The sequence below is a fragment of the Rousettus aegyptiacus genome, unplaced genomic scaffold (assembly GCF_014176215.1).
Source record: "Rousettus aegyptiacus isolate mRouAeg1 unplaced genomic scaffold, mRouAeg1.p scaffold_m13_p_3, whole genome shotgun sequence".
Classification (NCBI taxonomy): domain Eukaryota; kingdom Metazoa; phylum Chordata; class Mammalia; order Chiroptera; family Pteropodidae; genus Rousettus; species Rousettus aegyptiacus.
This window is the reverse complement of record NW_023416306.1, coordinates 29,643,647-29,665,844: the sequence shown is the minus strand read 5'-3', so window position 1 is coordinate 29,665,844 and position 22,198 is coordinate 29,643,647. Positions and strand designations below refer to the sequence as shown.

At 33.3% G+C, this 22,198-nt stretch overlaps 1 protein-coding gene across 12 annotated transcripts in view; it reads right to left on the bottom strand.

Annotated features, from left to right (window-relative positions):
- The window catches only part of RNF38 (ring finger protein 38), a 104,907-nt gene that overhangs the window by 14,276 nt on the left and 68,433 nt on the right, over window positions 1-22,198 (bottom strand). For all 12 annotated transcript variants that reach the window (XM_016130298.2, XM_036238388.1, XM_036238389.1 and 9 more), the window contains 4 exons: window positions 18,907-19,100; window positions 12,269-12,482; window positions 3,678-3,845; window positions 2,267-2,437 (listed from right to left, as the gene is read on the bottom strand). In XM_016130298.2, coding sequence (XP_015985784.1) covers window positions 2,267-2,437; window positions 3,678-3,845; window positions 12,269-12,482; window positions 18,907-19,013 — 660 coding nt within the window. In that variant the 5' untranslated portion in view covers window positions 19,014-19,100. The remainder of the gene's footprint in view (window positions 1-2,266; window positions 2,438-3,677; window positions 3,846-12,268; window positions 12,483-18,906; window positions 19,101-22,198) is intronic.

The following is a 22,198-nucleotide window of genomic DNA, read 5'->3' as shown; positions in this document are numbered from 1 at the left end:
CAGGTTGTATTATAATGATAAAAACCACTCCCCCACCGGGAATATCTTTATGATCATGAATTTCTTGATGTTCACACCAATTTAAATTCACACATGCGGACGTTTATTAAACACTTCCACTATTCACTAAAGGATGTATTTCTCTTGCTTCTCTTAAGATGAGAGAAGGAAGACAAAAAAAAAAAAGCATTAATCCAATTACATGTCTAAAACAACTCTCTAGTTGTGTACAGCGACCTACTCATAGGATTTTCACACACTTAACATAAGAGATCAAACACAGTGCATATTTAGTCAGAACAAGGGCCAAAAGGGGTAAGCATTATGCAGTAGTGAAAAGCTTATGGGCTTGGGCATTAGACAGGCTCTTGGTACTGTCACTAATCAGCTATGTGACTTTTATATAACTTACTTAATTTGAACCTCAATATTGTTATCTATAGAACTGAAATGCTTACAGCCTATTTCAAGTGTGTTGTGATCGCTGAGACAATATAAAAACAGCACACAGTGCTATGCAAAGCACACAGCATGTGGGGCTTTTTAAAAATAGCTTTACTGAGATATAATTCACCCTGTTAAGAAGTAAGGGGTATGATTCAGTGGATTTTAGTATATTCACAAGAAGTGTACAATCATTATCCCCTTAAAAAAAAAATTCCAGAATACTTTCAACCCATCTTCGTCCTAAAAACCCCATGCCCATTAGTAGTAGTCCACTACCCATTTTACCTCAGTCCTCCCCAAGCCCTGGACAATTACTAATCTATCATGTTCCTATAGATTTGCCTATTTTGGACATTTCATATATATAGAATCACATAATATCGTGGCTCTTGTATTTGGCTTCTTTCACTAAGCTTAATGTTTTCAAAGTTCATTCATGTTGTAGCAATATGTTTAAAAACTTAGCTCCTTTTATGGTTGACTAATAATTCACTGCATAGATACACCACACTTTATCCATTCATCAGTTGACAGATATTTGGACTGTTTCCACTTTTTGGCATAATGCTGCTATGAACATTTGTGTACACATTTTTGTACTGACGTTTTCAACGAATTCTTAAATGTTAACCTGATGTCTTCCCAGAGTTATAGAATACATTATTCGATGTATCAGATATTATACCAATACATTACTCAAATGTAAGTAATTAATAACACTTTAATTTGGAAGCTTATATATGCTTGAGAGCAATCACAAGTGCTGACACTATGACGACACAAGAGAACCTCAATTCTGATTTGGCTACGTGACTGGGCCTTTTAAAGGATTCCAAATTCGGATATAAGCGATGGCCAAATTGTTTTAACTTTGAATTCCCAGGTACTGGAAGTTAAAGGAACATCCTGGCATGAATCCTGTCCTGATTCTAATAAAAGACTTTCTTGTAGAAGTAGTTTTAATTTTTTTGGATTATCAAACTTTTGTCATAATTAGCTTCTATAGTTTTAGGAGAGTAGCCAGGTAAGCTCACCTCTGCCTATAACCCAGGATGCTGCATAAACTCTTAGTAAAGGAGGGTTAGGCTCTGCTAGACTAGACTGTCAAGCTCCTTTCACAGGCTAAAATCTTCCACTCTAACCATTTCCATATGTTCTCATTCTTGTTCTCTCTTAATGCCTGATGGTCAGATGTGCAAATTAAGTCTGTCCAAAAAACAACAGGCCTTCTTCCTGTGCCCTTCCTTACATTTATATAGTTCTTAACTCTTCCAGCCCCCCAAAATAACATGACTCTCAGGTAGCTATATTCCAGTCCCAGGACAGAATTAATTATGTTAATATACTGCATCATCTCATCATCTACTTTTCATGAGAACATAGTGGAAAAACAGGCCTTCAAAAAACAAACAAACAATTGAGGCTCAGAGGGTTACTTTACTTGCCTAAATGAATATAAATATTATTCTAACAAGTATAAACAATTTTATAATATTTTTATTTTCCATTTTAGAAATGCATAAAAGAAAAAAATTAAAAACTGAACTTTCTTCACACTTACTTCATGAAGGATTACAGACATGAAGGAACAAATTTAGACGAGTGACAAAAAATAACTAAAAAATTTAAGAAATCAAGATAACTCTAAGTAAATTTATCTATATTAATCTGTATGTCTATGGATTCCTTAATTCTCTTATAAACCAAAAATGCCTAAGTTATAGTTTTTAAATGCTTACAACTTACATCTACCTACTAATTTGCCCTTTAGGTGTAAACATTCTGTGAAAATTAAAGACATAAGAGTAGAGATACCTACCGATCGTGATTGCTGTGTTTGGAAAGGGACAAACTGGCCTGGTGGTGGCAAATGAGGAGGATGATGGGGAGAAAGGTGAGGAGGATGTAAAAGGAATGGATCACTAGAAATAAGGGGTGGGAACGCAGCATATGGTACTGGTAAGTGCTGAACTGAACATGCTTGCAGCATCTGTAAGAGAAATTGTTATTTTTGTTAAAAGTATCAGAATACATAATTAATGGAAAAAAACTATATAGTGAGATTTAAATGTCATTGCCACATCCCAAATCAAACCAAAATGTTTTAAGAACCTACATTAACAATAAAATACTACTGTATTTTTGCATCTATTAGTAAAATACTGGTAAATAGTAATTATCCTATACTTTATATAGTTATTACAAAATCAGTCAACTTCAGCCTGTTTAACACCTATGAAACAGGAGGAAAGTGTTGCACAGAAGAGAAATCTCTCTCTGCTTGGTTTAAGATATAGCAGGTATACTGCTTTCTAAGAAGCTTTCCTTTTCAATCTCGTAGAAAACTTTTATTTCTAGGATTTTTATATTTATAGGCGCCTAACTCACAACTAAGTACCTGATGGTCTCTCGATATTTTAAGTTCACTAATGTCAGCACGCTGGTTCTAGAATCTATTACTGAGAAACCAAGCTTACGTAAACTCACCTGTTAAATGAAATGTTATTTGTATGTGTGTGCTCTTTTTAATCTCACATCAGACAAAGGTATCAGGATTATATTTAGATTTAGCGAAGTGTTTCACTCTGAAGACATTATTGGCCTTAGACAAGTCATTTAAATCCTCTGGATTTCAGCAACCTTATTTGTTAAATAAGGAGGCTGGATTGCGGGTTGGTGGATTAAAGGATAAAGCATAAGTTTAAGAGGCAGAGAGAAGTGGGTGTCAATTCCTGTTCTCTCATACTAATTGTCTCTATGACATTAAGTAAGTCATTTTTTATTTCATCATGCAGAAAATGGGGGACCATTTTCATCGTAGGCTTCCTATAGTGAGGAATAAATAGACCAAGCACTCAAAGTGTCTGTTATAACCAAGTGCTGAGGCTATGGCTGTTGATCACTAAAGTCTCTAAGACTTTACCAATATCCTATGTTAATACCTCAAGACCAAACTTTATCAAGATTTAATCATGCACTGTACTAATATATGAGGGAACAGGCTTTGACCTTCAGGATATTCAAATATGTATAATTTGATGAATGTAAAAATATATCAAGTTATAAAGCTAATTTTATTAAATTGTTACTCTAAGGAAGCTGTTGAGATTTTCATTGCAATAAAGTTGCCTTTTTTACTTGAAAGTGAAAAGCTATAGAAGGCAGTCTCTTAAATTCTATTTGCTTATATAATGCACTTAAGCCATTCTAAAGAGGGAGTGCAGACTTACTGGAGGAGGCACACTACAGACAGGGAGGTGCTGTCCACTGAAAACCACAGAGCATCCAGGGACCTGCTGTGTACTGCAAGCAGGGATGTGCTGGCCTGTGCAGAGTGGAATCCCGTGTGGTGCCACTGTTGTTACTGTGTAAGAAACAGGGACTGTGCCCTGGTGGAGCTATTAGGAAAGAAAAACAGAACGTTAGGAAAGAAAAACAGAACGGTAGAACTTTTGCTGTTTGGATGAAACTTCAACTATTAAAAATTAAAATCTGGGCATTTATTGATTCCCCCCTCAGCTATATAGATTTTTCACAATGTACTTCTCTAACAGTTTTAACTAGAACATTCTTTGCCATTGTAAAAAAAAAAAAAAAAAAAAAGCTGACTGTTTCAAGAGTAGTAATATACGATGCCCATAGAACTAGGACTAATCTCTTTCCCCGAAGGACTTCCTGAGAAGTCTAGGAAAATAACCAACTGATATATTAACTTTTCTACCCTGATTTAAAAAACAGAAAACGTTTTTAAGAGAAAACTTGGGAAAATGACAGTTTGCATCTTCTAATACCTGACCCACAACCAACAGAAAAAAATTTAACTGTAACTAGTGAAACAATGTAAAGTAGTATTTTAAAAAGTTAAATAATTTCCTTCTCTTTCAACCAGTGTTATTCCTAACCTATATATCCTGAGACCATGTTAATAACATATCCTTCCACATCTTTTTCCATGAACATACAAACATATACATGCCCCTTTTTTTATGCCCACAATTATCATGCTTGTTTTTATTTTTCTAACGGAAATGTTTTAACAGAAATGAGATCTGCAACTTACTTTTTCAATTATTATAGAGATCTCTTCAAGTGAGTTAAAAGGAATCATTCTTTTTTGATACTACCAGATATTTCAACTGGCACTCACTTAACAGCCCTATCATTCATATACTAATGGACATCCAAGTTGTTTTCACTTTTTAAACAATATTTACACAAACTGTAAAAAAACATAACTGATCATATACCCTTACATATTAGTAGTTTCATTTATTTCAGAGGTATTACTGGATAGAAGAATAAATGTATTTTAAACTTTTGCAAAAGGCTGGATGGAGTAAGTCACAATCCCAACAGGGCCCATTTCTTGGTACCTCCACTCAAGGTAGACATACTTGGATTACAAGCATATTTACCTGAGAATAAAAACAACAGTATCAACATGCTTGCTTTAAATTTGCATTTCTCTGCTTAGAGAGGTTGAACATTTTTTAATATGTTTATTAACCATTTAGATTTCTTTTTCTGTAAATAATCCATATCCTTTGCTTACTGCCCATTTTCTAGTAAGCTGTCTGTCACAGTCCTTTATAGTTTTGTTTTTTAATTAGAAATAAGCATGTACTGCTTGTCGTGTGTAACAAAAATATTTTCCCAGTCTTTGTTTTATCTTTAAATAAGAAACTTTAATGGAAAACATTTTTTTATGATCTTATATTTATTGAATGTAGTCAAAGTGTAGCTTTGTGGTTTCCTTTATGAGATTATACAAATAGGCTCCTAGACTAAAACTTTTTTTTTATATTTAATATATACTCCAACTGAAATCTGTTTTTTGTTTATAGTATGAAGTAGAGCTCTAATTTTTCCTTGCAATTATACTTGTTCCATTTATTAAGCCATCTTTTTCCCTCTAAACTGAAATACTATCTTTTATCCATTCAATAATGTCCCACATACACATATATCTACTTCATGCCAAATCTGTGCTGTTTCAATTACTGTACAGTATCTTACTAGAAAAATTAATATCTAATAAGACAAAGTCTTCTCATTACCATACTTTCATTTTATTTTTTGGCCATATTCACACTCTATGTAAATAAATTCCTATAATACACAGAATAAACTGATGATTGTCAGATGGGAGGGAGACTGGGAGGCTGAGTGAAAAAGGTAAAGGGATTAAGAAGTACAAATTGGTAGTTATAAAACAGTCACTGGGGATGTAAAGCACAGTATAGGGAATATAGTCAATAATATTATAATAACTATGTATGGTGTCAGGTGGGTACTAATCAGGGGGATCACTTCATAAGTTACATAAATGTCTAACCACTATGCTGTACATCTGAAACTAATATAACACTAAATGTCAACTGTAAGTGAAAAATTTTTAGGAATATAAAAAATTAAAAAAATAAAACTATCAAAAAAAAACCCTCAAATAATTTTATAGTTTCAAAACCCACTGGTATCCTGATTTTTTATTACTTTGTGTCAAAGTTTATGCTATTTTACAAAGAAAACATATTTTTTAAAAATTAGAATCTTTTTGATATTTTGATATATACAACTATATCTGCTAAGATTCAACACAATTATTTCTTTTGACTTCAGCGATAACCCTCGAAAACGGTGCTCACAGGCACCTATCTTCTATCTGATTTTAATGGAAATGTTTTATGTTCTAGATCTTTGTCCTCTCTCAGAAATAGTATTGCAAATATTTTCTTTCAGGCAGTGGTTTGTCTTTTCACTTTTTAAATATTGTCTTTGGATTAGGAGAAATTTTTTATTTTAGTGAAATCCAGTATGTTAGTATTTTATTAAGTGGCTAGTGCTTCATATATTCTGTTTAAGAAATCTGTGCCTACTTTATAAAGACAATCTCCTTTATTTTATTTTTTTTACCTTTTGCATTTAGATCTAGAGCCCATCTTTATTTTTATGAATGATATGAAGAGCCAAAGTTTAAATTTATCCACATGGATATCCAGTTGTTTCTGCACCATTACTAAAAAAGACCTTCCTTTTCCTTCTTGAATTCCTTGGTGCCTTTGCCAAAAATTAAGTGACCAATATATGTTTAACTCTATTTCCGACAATTAGCACAATTCAAGTTTAATTTATTAACAGTTCTCTGTACAGGTAGTGCTTTTCCTATCTTATCTAAGAAAGCCTTCCTTTCTTACAGGGTTGAAGCTCTCTTCCTATGTTACTTTCTTAAAAGTTTATAATTCTGCCATTAACATTTTTTGTCTTTAATCCATCTGGACTGAACTTTGTGAATGGTATGAGGTAAAGGATCCAGTTTCATGTTTTCAGTTAGATACCCAATTGTCCCAGAATAGTTTATTTGAAATTCTTTCTTCTCCCAACTCATCTACAGTCAAATATCATACATAGTGTTCATAAATGTGTTGGTTTATTTCTGGGTTTTATATTTCATTAGCCTATTTAATTATTCTGGCATAAATGCCTTCATTTCTATAGCTTTGTAATAAGTCCTAGTAATTGGAAAAGCTACTCTACACACCTTGTTCTTTAGGACTATAGACCACTGGTTCTCTTAATTGTGGTGCATATTAGAATCACTCGAGTTAAAACAGACTCAAGAGTTTCTGATTCATTAAGTCTAGTGTACAGTCGGAGAATCTAAAAAGTCTAGGTGATGCTGCTACTGCTGATCAGCTGATCCCGGACATACTCTGAGAACCACGTGGTCTTAGAGACTCTAGACCAGAGGGCCAGTCAGCCAACTATATCATAAAGGGCCGGAAAATAATTATTTTAGGCTTGTGGGCCATACTAGTCTCAGATAAAACAGCTATAGACTACAGATTGGGGGGGGGGGGGAGGCAAAATTGTATTCCAAAAAAAAAATCAGCCAGCAGAAGTTTGCTTTCCCCAGCTCTAGACAATTCCATGTCTTTTAAAATGCCTTAGAAATTGTAGCATCAGCTCAAGTTATGCAAAAAACTTACTGGAAATTTACTTGGCATCACACTAATTCTACATATTCTATGTCAGTTCTGACAACAGTTTTTATAAAACTGAATTGTTCAAGCTGAATCTCTCAGTATTTAGGCAGATTTTCTATAAATTGCCTCAACAAAGTTTTATAATGTTCTATATAGAGGTCGTAAATGTCTTTTACTAAGATTAACCCTTCATATTGATTTTTCAATGGTACTTTATTTGAATATTTATTATAGAGAATTTCAAACATTCTCAAGAGTAGTACAATGAACCTCCCATACCCAGCCCAGCCTCTGAAACCACTGAACTACAGCGAATCCACCCCCATCAGCTTCCCCCTTTCCTGTTATTTTGTCACAGCAAATCCCAGGAACCCATCATCAATAAATATATCTATTTCTAAAAAATAAGAACACTTAAAATAAGCACAACAGTATTGACATATTTTAAGAAAAAGTTCCTTATTTTATTAAGTCAATGTTCAAAACTCCAATTATGTCATCAATATCATAAATTATTTTAAAGATATTTTTCTTAGGATCCAAAAATGGTTCGCATATTGCAATTAATTAGAATGTCTCTTTAAATTTATGGTTGCCACTTGGCATCTCTCCTCCTCATCCTTATCACAGCTTATCTGTTGAAAAAACTGGGTTGTTTAGAGTTAAATTCTTAATTTTAATAATTTATCTAAGATGCTTTGGAATTTTCTATCTATATGATCATTTCATCCACAAATTTTGATGGTGTTATGTACTCTTCTTATTTTTACATGCTTTCTTTTTCTTGTCTTCTATCCTGGCTTAGCCTCCAGAACAATACTGAATAGATGTGGTGATGGTGAACATTGTGGCTTATTCCAGGTATCAGCAGGAGAGCACTCAAAGTTTCACTGTTAAATATCCTGTTGCATGAAATAGGTTATCTGAACTCACTGTAGGTCTGTTTCTGCTGGTTTTCATTTCTAGTCCTTCATGTACTTGGTTAAGTTTAATGCTTATTGTCCTTAAACAATTATTTAGGGAAATTCTTTGAGAACCAGAATGAAGATTCCTTACTCCAAAGAGAATCCGCATGTTTTCTAGGCCCCTGTGGTCCCAAACACTTTAATTTCACAAACTGTTGTGAATTTGGCTATAAATTACATTTGCTTCTGGTCACTCTTATCCTGAGGATATACTCTGTGTAGGGATAGTCTCCTATCTACAGGGGACTCCTCAAACTTAAGTAGTATTTAATTTGTCCCGTTTGCCATCTGATAGACTTAAAATTGAAGTTCAACTCTGCACAAATGAGCAAATTACCCTCAGGACAGAACTAGCATCTCTACTCTCTTCCTTAGATTTTGACCTGGTAATTTCTCCTGATCTGTGAGCTCTTTTGATGCTTTTAGAATATCACTAATATTTTATCTAGCATACTCGGCTGTCCTCAGAGGGGAATGCTTTCAATAACCTTGCCTACCAGTTCTAGAAAATATAAGTACTTTTTCCATTTTATTAGAAATGATGGCTACATTTTATTTTTATTTTTTGCATTTATTAACAAAATAAAACATTTTGCCTTTATGACGGAACTAATCATCTTGACGTTCCTAATGTTAAACTTATCCTGCCATTTCCAGAATAAATTCATAAGTCTTGCAATTATTCTAACAGATTCTTTTACTACATCGCTAGCTATGATTACTTAAAACATCTGCATCTGTATTCAAAAGAGAAAATAGGTGAGTTTTGTTTTATTGTGTATGAGATTTCATTATTAAGGTTATGCAAGCTTCAAAATAAATACCTAGAAGCTTTCTTTTACTATGATCTGGAATACTTTAAATTGGAATGATCAGTTCTTGACAGATTAGATAATTCAGATATAATTTCTAAAGGCAGGTTTTTTATCATGCCTTCAATTTCTGCCATGAGTATTGGTGTTCATTATTTCTATATCTTGGGCTGTTCTGGTATTTATAAATGTAAATGTTTCACTTTTTAATATGTAGATAAAACACATTATTTTACTTAACTGAAACCTCACCACTTCTGAAATGCAGTCTTTCCTTTTCCTTTCTTTGGTTCCATCCTTAACCATCTTCCTCTTCCCTTCATTTTAGGATAACCCCTATCCCCCCAAGTCTAGTATACATTTCTCCATATTTTTCTTTGTGTTCATGTAGTTCAATGTACACACATGTATTTAATCATCATGCTTCACAGAATGGGACATTACGCTTCCCTCAATTATGCTTTTCTTGCTTAATAGGATCTTGCAGATATTGCTCACATTCCTGGCATAATTCTAATCAATTCTTTGTAATAGTTATGTTCCATGGTATGAAGGTCAAAAGAGACACAAATCTAGACACAAATCTAGCATATTGAGTCTACTATTCTAATGATAAACATTCGCTATTTATCCCTACTTTGTGTTTCTATAAACTTGCCTATTCTAGACATATCATGTGAATGGAATCATACAATTTGTGGCTTTTACTGACTGGCTTCTTTTACTTAGCATGTTTTCAAGGTTAAACCATGGTGTAGCATGAATTAGTGCTTCATTACCTTTTGAGTAATATTCCATTGTATGGATATACCATATTGTATCTATCCATCAGCTAACAGACATAAGTTACTGCTTTCTATACACTTAATTTACATTTAGGCACCATATCAAATTCTTTTAAGCTAGAATCTGTGTTTTTTCCTACTACAATTATATAATGAGGGGAGAAAGATATAATTTTTTATACCAATCACTACATTATTTTATTGTATTTGGTACAACTAATATAACATTAAATAAAAATGAACAGAGTAAGTATCTCTCTAGTTGATTTGTCTCTCACCGATTAGGATACTTGCTGTTAGTTTTATTTCTCTAAGTAATTTTCTTCTCATTCTATTAGTTTTTATTAAATTTTAACTGACTTTTCAACATCCTTTGATATAATCACATGTGGTTTTCCTTCTATTATTTAATGTAATATGAGCACTTTCATGTTAAACTAGCCTATCTTACTTAGAATAAATCTTATTTGGTCGTAGGTTATTCTTTTGCCATATTGCTAGACTGTATATTCTGAACATCAATTTAGAAAGTCTTCCTATGAATTTGAGAGTTTTTTTCCTATAGTTTTTTTTGGGATTAACATTTTTGTTTGTTTTTAGTTATTAAAATTATGCTGGCTTCATAAAATAATTAGAAAATTTGTCTCAAGGAAAAAAAAGCCTAGAATCACTTGTATATTATTAAAACCAGGGTACTTGAAGGTTAGAAAAAAACAGCTGTGATGCCATCTGGTCACTGTGCCCTTCGATGGTAAATCTCTAATTAGCTTTCATACTCCTGTGGTAATTCAAATTTTCCTATTGTTCTTGGATCAATTTCTGAACTTCCTTTAAGTTTTTTTTGTCTTCCCAGTGTTATATATAGAAATTTCATTATAATAGTTAATGATGAAGTAATATACTCAAGCACTTACCATTTGTACTAGAGAAAGTGCTCAAAATGGATTAACTCTTAATTCTTCCAACATTCCTTATGAAACAAGTGCTATTTTCATTTTACAACTGAAAAAAATTCTTTCAATGTTTCCCATATGTGTGCATTTCTTTTTATCATTCCTATTCTTCTTCATATTTGTCCTTTTCTTCTTAACCAAAGTCACAAGCTGTGCCATTCTTATCAAGTTCTCGAAGCACCAGGATTGGGTTTTCTTTGAATTACTTCTCTTAAAAATAGATTTCTATATCATTAATTTTAGTTGTTTTTCCTAGTAATTTATTCTTCTCAATTTCTTTTGGTTTACTCTGCTATTTCCCCCCTAATTACTCAAGCAATTAGTTGAAATTTAAAATTTTAGATTTCTAAAATAAGTAATGCAGGTTTATGAAATTTTTTCAGGTTTATGAAATTAACTAACTCCTTTAGGAGTGTCCCACTGATTTTGCTATGAAGATTTGTCCTTTTAATTATAATCTTGCCTCAAATATTTCAGTGTCATTGTTTTTAAATCAGTTTTTAAAAATATTTGATTTATAGTTTTATCAGATTAAAACCATAAAGAATGTGGTCTGGAAAATCAATTTTTTAAAGTGTTTTTGAACATAAGGGAGAACATGTCTGACAGAAAAATGGCATGTGAGAGGGATCCTATTTCCTTTCAATTGTCAGTATACAGTATTTTCACTGTTTCTATCATCTAGAGCATATGAAAATTTAGATGATAGCCTGTCTTCTTCTTTTGCAATTTCTGTCTATAAACTTGCGAGATTTTTTCCTTATCCTTAAAATCCAGTGACTTTATAGGAATGTGTCTAGATTTGTCTCTTTTGACCTTAGAAACTCTACGGGAAGATCTCAGGCTCTGAAGTCTGGCAAGCCCTCTCCTCAGCTAGTCCTTCAGTTACTAGTAGAAATGAAGCTTTGTAATTGTCATCTTGGAGACCTATAGAAACTTATAAGCAAAGATGCATCCAACTGTCTTGCCTGTGGAATTATTCTAGAAGAAACTGGAGAAATAGGAATATGTACTCAAACCACATATGAATGATATATCCTATTAATTCTGTATCAGTCATTTTGAACCAAATACTTATGTCAAATCAATTACATGAAGTCATTCCAAGCTTTTATAACCAAAGTTCAACTTTCTTCTAAAGAAGTTGTGTAGAACTTACAGTTCAATCCTTATGAAGAATGATGAACTTAACTAAAATGCTTTATATTAGGCAAAATTGTTTCCTTTTATGTAAAATTAAAAGAAATTTACAAGAAAAACAAATCTTAATAAACTGCCACCAACTTTTAGCATCTGAATTTCTTGGACAATCTATTACTTTACCTGATCATGTATGTCAACCATTACTGCATTCTGCTGGGGTGGATGAGCAGCAGGGTGTAATAGACGAGGAGATACATTCGGAGGGTGGAAGGCTCGAGGTTCCTCTATTGCTTGCTGCTGTGCATAAGGGAGATGGTGATAGTTTTCATCTTGACTAATGGAATTATGTCGAGACAGACGATCCCTTCTTCCTCTCTGGCGCCTGACAGGAGGACTAAAACATAAACAAATGTCAAAAAGGTCATTCTAATGCTTACTGTTCTGATGCATCAGGATTCTGTATTACCTCTCTTTGCAACCTAGCAGTAGTTTATGCTAAGGTAAGCTTGAATAGTAAATAATTGCTATTTAGTTCCCCATCAGCTCTAAAAACTTACAAATTTAAAAATAATTATTTTTAATTAAAATATAGTTAATATACATTAGTTTTGGGTACACAAGTTACTCAACATTTAAATACCTAACGAAGTGATAACCATAAGTCTAGTAACCATCTGACACTGTACAATGTTATTACAATATTATGACTATATTCCACTTGCTGCATATTATATCTCTGTGACTTACTGATTTTATAACTTGAAATCTGTACCTCTTATTCCCCCCTTCACCTTTTTCACCCTTCATCCTACTCCCTTCCCCTCTGGTAACCATATGCTTGTTACATTATATTACATATACATTAGAATGTATACATTTTTTACAAAACAACAACAACAAAAACCCCCCAAAACTGGTATTCAGCTCTGAAAGTATTTAGAAATCAACAGCCAATCACCACCATCATTATTTTAGTTTAAGTGTATGAAACTGTCTTTTTTATAGGCAAAAAAGCAGTCAAATATAAGCAATTTCATTTGGCTTAACCTATTATTATTCTCTTATTTTATAAAGATTACAAAATAACTTTAAAAATATTTTTTAAAAATTTTTAATTAAAAAAAAATTTTAAACAAAATTTAACCGCATATATCTTGCCAGTATTCCACATATGCCTAATAGACGTATGTTTATTTGGCTAAAACACAAAGTCATAGTTCCTATATGCCCTAAATGATAATTTTTTTAAAACAAGTAGAAATTACATGAAATAATTAAAGAACATTTAATTTGCTGACAATTGCAAATATAAAAGTAGCTGAGTAAATGTTGAGAATGAAAATGACTGAGAAGTAGTGTCAGCATAAACATTCCATTAATATACAGAATTTTTAGTTAGAATCTGGTTATTGATGGAAACCACACTTACTCCCCATGCACTAGTCATCTACATAGTTTAACATGAATTTTAGTAAGTTGTGATTGAGTAACTTTAACTTTCTACTTTCCTACAATTCCACAATTCATATGCCCATTAGGCGTATGAGGCTTTTTGCAATGCCTCAGCACCAATACAATTCAAAAAAGCAGCAGTCCTCATTAAAATGTACTCCACATTGGGCAAAAGAGGCTAAACAGCCTTGTTCTAGACACAGTTACCTTAACAATCTTTACTGAAGTCAGATCAGCTTTCTCTCAATAGTCCCCCTTTGCACCCCTAATCTGTTTCTTCATTCCCAACTGCCCAATCTTAAAGAGAACAAAGGGCACTCCTCTGTGACATTAACTCCTCATTAATGCTCATGATACCATCCCTCAAGTTCTTGCTCCACTAATTCCTCTATCTTTATTTTTAGAGTATCTTTTTTGTACTTTTGCTTCAAAATCTACGTATTGTACTTCATTGAATTTAAGATGTCATCCAACTTGAACTCACTTTTTTTACGTTTCATTTTCAGATAATTTTAGTATAGTTTCTGTATACTCCTTACCCAGCTTTTCTTCATGCTATTATCTTCCATTAGCATAGAAAAATTGTCAAAATTAAGAAATAAATCTTGGTATCAAGTTATCGATTAAACAGAAGGTACTGAGATTTGACCAGTTTTTCTACCAATGTCCGCTGTGTCAGAATCCAGTGCAGAATCCCATTACTGCATATAGTTGTCTTATCTCCTTAATCATCTCCATTCTGTGACGGTTCCTCAATCTTTCCTTGCTTTTTTTCATGACCTTGATACCTCTGACGACATAGTCAGTTACTCTGAAGAATGTCCCTCAATCTGGGGTTGTCTGATGTTTTCTTGTAATCTGCCTGAGGTTATTCGTTACTGGAAAGGATACAGAGGTGATATGCCCTTTCAATGTATCATACCGGGGGCACAGGACATTGATATGCATCGCCACTACACACTTAATATATCACTGATCACTTGGTTAAACTGCTGTCTGCCAACACCTTCTACTATAAAACCACCATTCTCTCCTTTGTAATTACCAAATATTTGGGGGGAGATACTTTGAGACCATGCAAATATTTTGCTTATACTGAAAGTTTTGCCAACAATTTTAGCATGCTTGAATGAATCTTTAGTCATCACTACTGTAGTACTCGAACAGTTATTTTCTTATTCCCTTCATTTCTTCTACATGTATTTACTGGAATTCTATAAGGAAACGTGATCACTTCTCTTCCATTTTTTTACTCAGTTATTTATAACCAGTATGTGCTCATGGACATTTATTTTATTCTTTAGGTTATAATCTACACTATTGTTTTATTTAGTTGTTCAAACAATTTCAATTCTGTAGAATGTGAGCACTCTCAGTGTGGCTTCTGTGCCCTTTCAGTATGTCCCCATCCTTTTGAAAAGTTCCTTAATATGTGGCACCACAATTTGTTACAGGCTCATCTTGTATTTTCCCTACACCAGTTCTGGAATTAATCAGTTCTCCAAAGAGCCCTGGATCCTTTAATTGTAGAATGGTATTTAGAAGCCAGGTGTGTTGACTGTTATATGGAAGTCGCTGTTTCTAGTTTAAGAGGACAGAACAAGACAAAGTATCTATGTATATAATTCATGTATTTGCACATATTTTTACATCTGTATGAAAGTTTTTTTTTAATATCTAATTGGCTTTAATTAAGCAATTCATAAATCTGGCAGCGTCCCCACAAAACAACTAGAAGGGCACTCCCTGTACAAACATTTTAAAGAACCGTTTTATGTTATCACTAAAAAGAAGGAAAATAGTACCAATAAACCATGATATACCACCAATTTTATTTAAGTCTTCATTTAATGTTAAGATTTAAAAAACTGTGCCCCTTAAATTCAAAGTAGTGTGTGTGTGTGTGTGTGTGTGTGTGTGTGCGCGCGCGCGCGCGCTCATATTACTCATCTCCTGAAAAAGTACTCAACCTGCCCACTAACTTTCAGGGCCCTTTTAAAATTTTTATTCTCTTGTTGCCAGATGCTCTCACTTCCCTACTCAATAATTTCAACTGCTTTCAAACTAAACACAAATTAGATCTAAGTCCTTGTGCTGACATGGAAGTCCCTTTACAATTTTGGTGGCTTTCTTTCCTGTATTGCCTCTCATTAAATCTCTGTTGTGTGTGCCTCTCTCTGTGGTACATTTAGAAATAAGAAATAGTGATAAAAGACGTATAAGCATTTCTTTTAGTTGACTTTATACTAGTGACAGATACGTGTTTTGTCACTTTGTTTTAGGCGTATCACTTGTAAATGCCTTTCGTTGGACTGAGTTTTCTATTTATGTTGTTTTTGTTTCATTGTGTGGAAGTTAAACATTCTGGTTCTATTCCAATGATTACCCTTAAATTTTTAAACACCTACTTCCACTTTTCTAAAAAGATCTAGATTAACTCAGCATTAGTAGGGGGAAAAATCGAAATGTGACACTTCTACTTCTCTCTGTTCTGTCCCCATGTCATATTCAGATCTTTTCCCTATTTTTTTTCTCTTTTTTTAAATAAGGATTTTGAATCCTACTTCTTGCTTCCTGGATAGAGTACTAATAATTCTTTCAGGGAGGACCTTACTGGTCAGCTTTCTTTGTTTGAAATGCTTTTACACTTAGGCTTTACACTTAAATGATTAATCAGCTGATAGAACTCAAGTTTTCTGTCTTGGGATTGTTTGTGATTTTTTATTTATCCTTGGTGTACATTCTGAAATTTCAAGTCCTGTCCAGCATGCAGCCTTTCTTCAATTCTGGAAGATGATTTTGTATGATTTAAAAAAAATTCTTCCCTCTAATGTCTGCATCTGATAATACTAAACCTATTTAGAACTAATGGATCTGTGCCAATATTAAAACTTTCTATTCCCACTTTCCATTTTGCCCTTTTACACTACATTCTGGGAAAATTCCTCTATTGATCTTTCATTTATTGAGTTTTTAATTTTATCAACTGAAATTTCTAGTTCATTTTTATGAATATAATCAATTTCTTCTTGCATCTCTTTTATGTTACATTTATTCTAAAATTCTATTTTATCTGTCCTGTTTCTTCAAGTTCTTTATTTCATTGGGCTTAGTGCCCTTCTTTCACTTTGGTTTTCTTCAGATGTTTGGTAATTTCCTGGTTATGTGCTCATCTTTGTATATGAAATTATGACAGACTGCTGTTGAGTATTACACCTGCTTGCAGAGCTTGCTTTTAGAAGGAAATCTGACAGCTAAGCTTATAGCTAGCCTACAATGAAGTACTTAAGGGAGAATGAAGTAAGGAATATCATACTCTGTTGGGCAGAATAAGACTAGCTATTTTCTAGGTAAGTGCTCCCCCTATCCCTTCTTTGTGTTACCATGAACACAGAGAGTGATGCTTCTCTTCAATTTAAGAACCCATAGTTAATTACTCCTACCATGTGGAAACGGACACTTCTGATGCTCCCTTTCTGGTCCAGAGCTTTTCCTATGACTCAGCAATATAGCCTAGGCTTATATCCTAATGAAATGTTTGCATGTGAACACCAGAAGGTGTGTATTAAGGCCCCTAAAATAGCACTCTTTATAATAGTAAAAAACTGGGTATAACCAATGCCCGACAGTACATGGGTACATAAATTATGATAACAAAAGATTATATCACAGTAAAATGAACTACTGCTGCCCATACTAAAAACAAAATGCTTAGTAAACAAAGTCAAAGAATATATATAAATGAAAGTAAAACAGGCAAAAAAAAAAACCCCCAAATTATATTGTGTTATAATACATCCACAGTTATTAAAAGGTATAATAAGAGAATTATGACAAATCACAGGATAGGGTTTATTCTCTAGGAAGAATGAAGGGGTGCTTTTTGAGGTATTAATGTTCTATTTGGGTACACTTGTGTGTAGTCCTTTTAAGCGTGTATTTGTTGTACATGTTCTTCTGAATTTATGATGTATTTCACTATTAAAATAATAGGAAAAATTATAGCAGGTGCTCAGGCTATAACCTTGCAAAGAAAAAAAAACAATCATATTTCCTCATACTTAATATATTTAACAGCTATAAAATATTTTACCTGCTTGATATAACATTATTTTACTTAAATATATAAGTGAGTAATAATGCACTGGGTAATATAAAAATCTAGTGTCTCTACAGAATATAGCTCAGTAACAAGTTTATTTGTCTCATTTGGAACAAAGAATGGTGGTTTTAAGATCCCTCCAGAATTAATTTTCCTAGGGTTCCCATAACAATATATCACAGACTTGGAGGCTTAAACAGAAATATATTGTCTCACAGTTCTGAAGCCTAAACATCCAAAATCAAGGTACCAGCATTGTTGGTTTCTGGCAAGAGCTCTCTTTCTGACTTGCAAATGGCCACCTTCTCATTGTGTCCTCATGCCAAAGAAACTGAGCTCTCTGGTGTCTCTTCTAATAAGGACAACAATTCTCATGGATCAGGGCCCCATCCCTCTGATTTCATTCAACCATAATTACTTCCTTAGAGGTCCCATCTCCAAATACAGACATGCTGGGGGTTGGGGCATCAATATATGGCTTGTGAGGAGACAATAAAATCTTCCTGTATATAAAACATTCCTAATTCAAGGTTATCACTATTTCTTAGATTATCAACAACCTGCATAGGAAAACAGTTGTCTCACCCCAAGATACACTACTTCCCTGGAATAAGAAATGTATGACCTCAGACAAAAACCAAAGGAAGTAGCTCAGGAAGAAATGCATTTCCCTGGGAAGGAAAGGCAAAAACCAAGTCCCAAGAAAAAGAAGGCTGAGAACTGAACTGAACCTCAATTACTCTTCATACCACAGACTTCACAACTTCAAAAGATACCTAATTAAGATCCCAATTGCCTTAGAAGATACAGAAGGAATAGGAATAGACTGGAGAAGAGGTAGCTTATTTCTAGGATCTCTTTATTTCCTTACTGTTGTGAACTATAAAACACATTTTTCCATTGTCAGAATTGCAAGAAAACCTGCAAAGTCTTAAACCATAAGGTAGCTGAACTCATATATAATGGTATGGGTTGATTTCACGTAAATCACGTTAATCTCTTTTAATTTCTTCATCTGCTGATCACAAGCTAAATGAACTCTCACAATGTAGTGTAGGAGTCTAAACAACTTGTAATGATTTTTATGTATGAGTATATCAGTACATATGTGTTGATGTTTATAAAACTGGAGAAAAAATGCTTTCTGAGGTTTAAAAACAAAAACAAAACAAAACAAAACAAAAACAACAACAACAAAAATCCCTCTCCAATCTACCAGTAGAAGAAAATTTAAAATTTAAGAAATAAATTGTAATCAACTAACCTTCTTCTGTTGCGTGCAGGTGTGTTGCATCGTTCCCCTGAGAAGTGATGTTGGCTTGGTCGAACTGAAGGGGGCTGCCTATTTGATGTCATCTCCCATGGTCGCATTGGTGGTGAGGGAGCTGGTGATGCTGATGTATAATCAAAGACTGAATGAGAGAGGCGCTGTCTCTTGGGACTTGGACTATCTTCACTCTGCCAATGCAACAAAAATCAATCAACTGAATAAGATCTTTTAAGGATTTTACATTACTGTTTATGTACAGGTATTTAGATGTTTACGCTAAAGTATAAAGGAGAAAAAAAAAATATGCTATCAACCCAAATTAAAAACCATTAAAGAGAAAGATGCTAGGTCACGGAGGAGGAACAGGGATGCAAAGTAAGTAATATCAAATGAAAAGTGAACTGTTTCTTAAAAATCACTACAAAACTCATCAGGCAACAATATACAAGGTACACAGTAGAGCAATAAGCAGTTGTATGGTACTTGCCCCTCTCTTTAAAATCCCAACTTGGGTGAGAAATTCCACTATTCTCCCCCATCAGATAACAGTTACTCTTTAAGGCATCAATTCACAGCTGTGAGATCAATTTAGGAGAGGGTATAATTTCAGTAGGCCCTTAACTTGATTCTAAATCACTCCTCTGCATCCTCATTCCTGTTGTTTAAGGCTATTACATTCATTTTCTTTAATAGAAGTTACCTGGATAAAGTAAGATTTATATAAAAATGATTTGAAAAATAGTCAACTGATCTAGATCACTTCTTACTTAACTAGAATGTCACAGCATTTTGAGAAAGACATGGGAGTTTTGGGTAGATTGTAGGAATGGCAGATAATTCAAAACATACCTGTTACATGCTGAGGCATAGTCTCAAGTTTTCAAGGGTCATGGCACTGCTTACTAGCTATAAAATTGGTATGAATTACTTAACTGAATTAACTCTCCAGGAGTCCCCACACAACTCAACTTCTCAATTGAGTCTCACCAAAACTGTCAAAATTACAAATTAACTCAAAATTTGATGTGGACTGTGAGTTTTCTAAGAGCATCTCCTATCTCCAGTCTACTCCTGACAAGTTTTAATTATCTGGGTATTACAGCACTTTTGATTGCAAAATAATTGGTACTTGCTAACACAAAAATCATGTTAGAACAGTAGCTAAAGAGTATATAGTAAGAGTCATACTACAGTAGTAAGAGTATATACTACAACATTAGATTTTAAGAGATAATATAAAACAGAACTGACTAAACTGATAGGAAAGAAACAAACTGCTAAATGGTTACTTCTGAACATTTCAAATTATTTTAACAGAGGTACTCCAAAAACCATGCCATTTTCCTTCTATATTTAAGAATATTATAACTCAAATTTGTCATAACTAAAATAGGAAATAGTTTTCAGAACCATATACAAATACTTTGTAATCCTCTTCACCAAACTAACCTTATTTTCTCCCTAGAGTTAATGGTGCTATGAAAAGTAATGCTTGTTCTTACTCCTTGATTTTAATAAGAAAATGAGTTATGTTATGATAATCCTAAAACTAAGTAGAAAAAAAATAACCACTGAAATTTAGATATTCTGATTAAAACAAAATGAAATGGCAAACAATCAAAAATCGACAAACTCATACATGAACTGAACATAAGCATAAGAAATAAGTGATCTCCAGTTAGTAAAACAGATTTTACACTGACTTTTTTTTTAAGTACAAAAGGCTAGTAACCAAACATGATCATTAGCTTTCATATGCATGTACTACATACTATACTGCAAATCTTAATGCAAACTAAGATATGGAACTTTGAATTTTAAAAATTTGCTGCCCAAAATGGAGGAGGAATGCTGGTAAGTCCACAAAAACGACCTGAAAAAAACACTTCGGCTATAAACCTTTACATATTTTCACTGATGTTCAAATTGTGGGTTAATATTATTATTTTACAATATATGCATTGCTATTAAGAGTAGAAATAAAGGTGATGGAGAAAGTTACCCATCTCTCCATACTGTTATAGGTTCACATTAGTGAATAAAAGGAGAGACAACAGGTGAAGGGAAGTAAACACTTCGTCAGTACTGTGCTAATAAGTCTTACTTTCTTACTCAAATAGGAAATGACAATGAATACTTAAAGACAGTGAATTATTTAAAAGTTTTACTACATGCAACATAGTTTCATCATATTTCTTATCAATTTTAGCACCCTAACAAGAACTCCAAAAAAATCCTGTTTCCAACAAAGAGGGAGTAACTCACAAAGAATAAGATTAGCCATTAGACTTCCCACAGAAAACAAAATAAACTAAAAGTGCTCTAAAGGAAAATAATACTGAACCTAGAGTTTTATACTTCAACCAACCAATCAAGTGTGAAGGCAAAAACAAAGACCTTGCCAGATGTATACAGATAGATTCAAAGTTGCTTCTCACATATCTATTCAGAGGAAGTTATTTGATTTTATGTGTAAGTGCTGTGTGTGAGCGTGCTCTTTCTTTCACCTGAGGAATTACATATAAATACAGGATCCAATAAACACTAGAAGAAATGAAAAGAAATCCCAGAAGTGCAATGAAAAGAAATCCCAGGATGATGGCAGTACAGGACGGTCCAAAAGGCAATCATTCTGAATTAGAACAAGTCAGAGGACTCTGAGAAAAATACCCTAAATAACGTGGATTGAAGAACAGTATGACCAAGAATTTGGAAGTTCTTAATAAAATTTAAGCACATGGCTCGCTTGTCATAAGAACTATAAAAGGCAATCAGGGTCTAGGAAAAACAAAGATGAAAACATCCATATAATTTGGTCACCTAAAGCATTCTTTGAGTTGAATAGGTAGTCAGAAGATTACATCTACTCCCCCACATGCTAAGAATGCTACTTGGTTCTGTAATAACTAATAGATACTCCTAACATTATGAAGAATGTTCACTGGTTTTCAATCACTATAATCGACAGAGTACGAAGCATGAAAGGTCACTACTGTAGTTATAGAATATAAGTACTGTAAACTTTGATACAAAGTAACAATAAAGATTTCTGTTGTGACAAAATCATAGACTAAATGTGAAAATCCTAATATAAACATCTAGACATAAGTGGGATAGTCATAGAGGAGAAAGTGTTCCTATTCTTCTGGACCCATGTTTCCAACTACTAATCTTTGAACAAAAAGCTCATCCTGTTTTTGACCTTTTGGTCATTCATCTCCACTATTTATCAATTTTGTCACTGTCCTTATTTATTAAAGATTTGCACTTTGCTTTTTTATTTGTT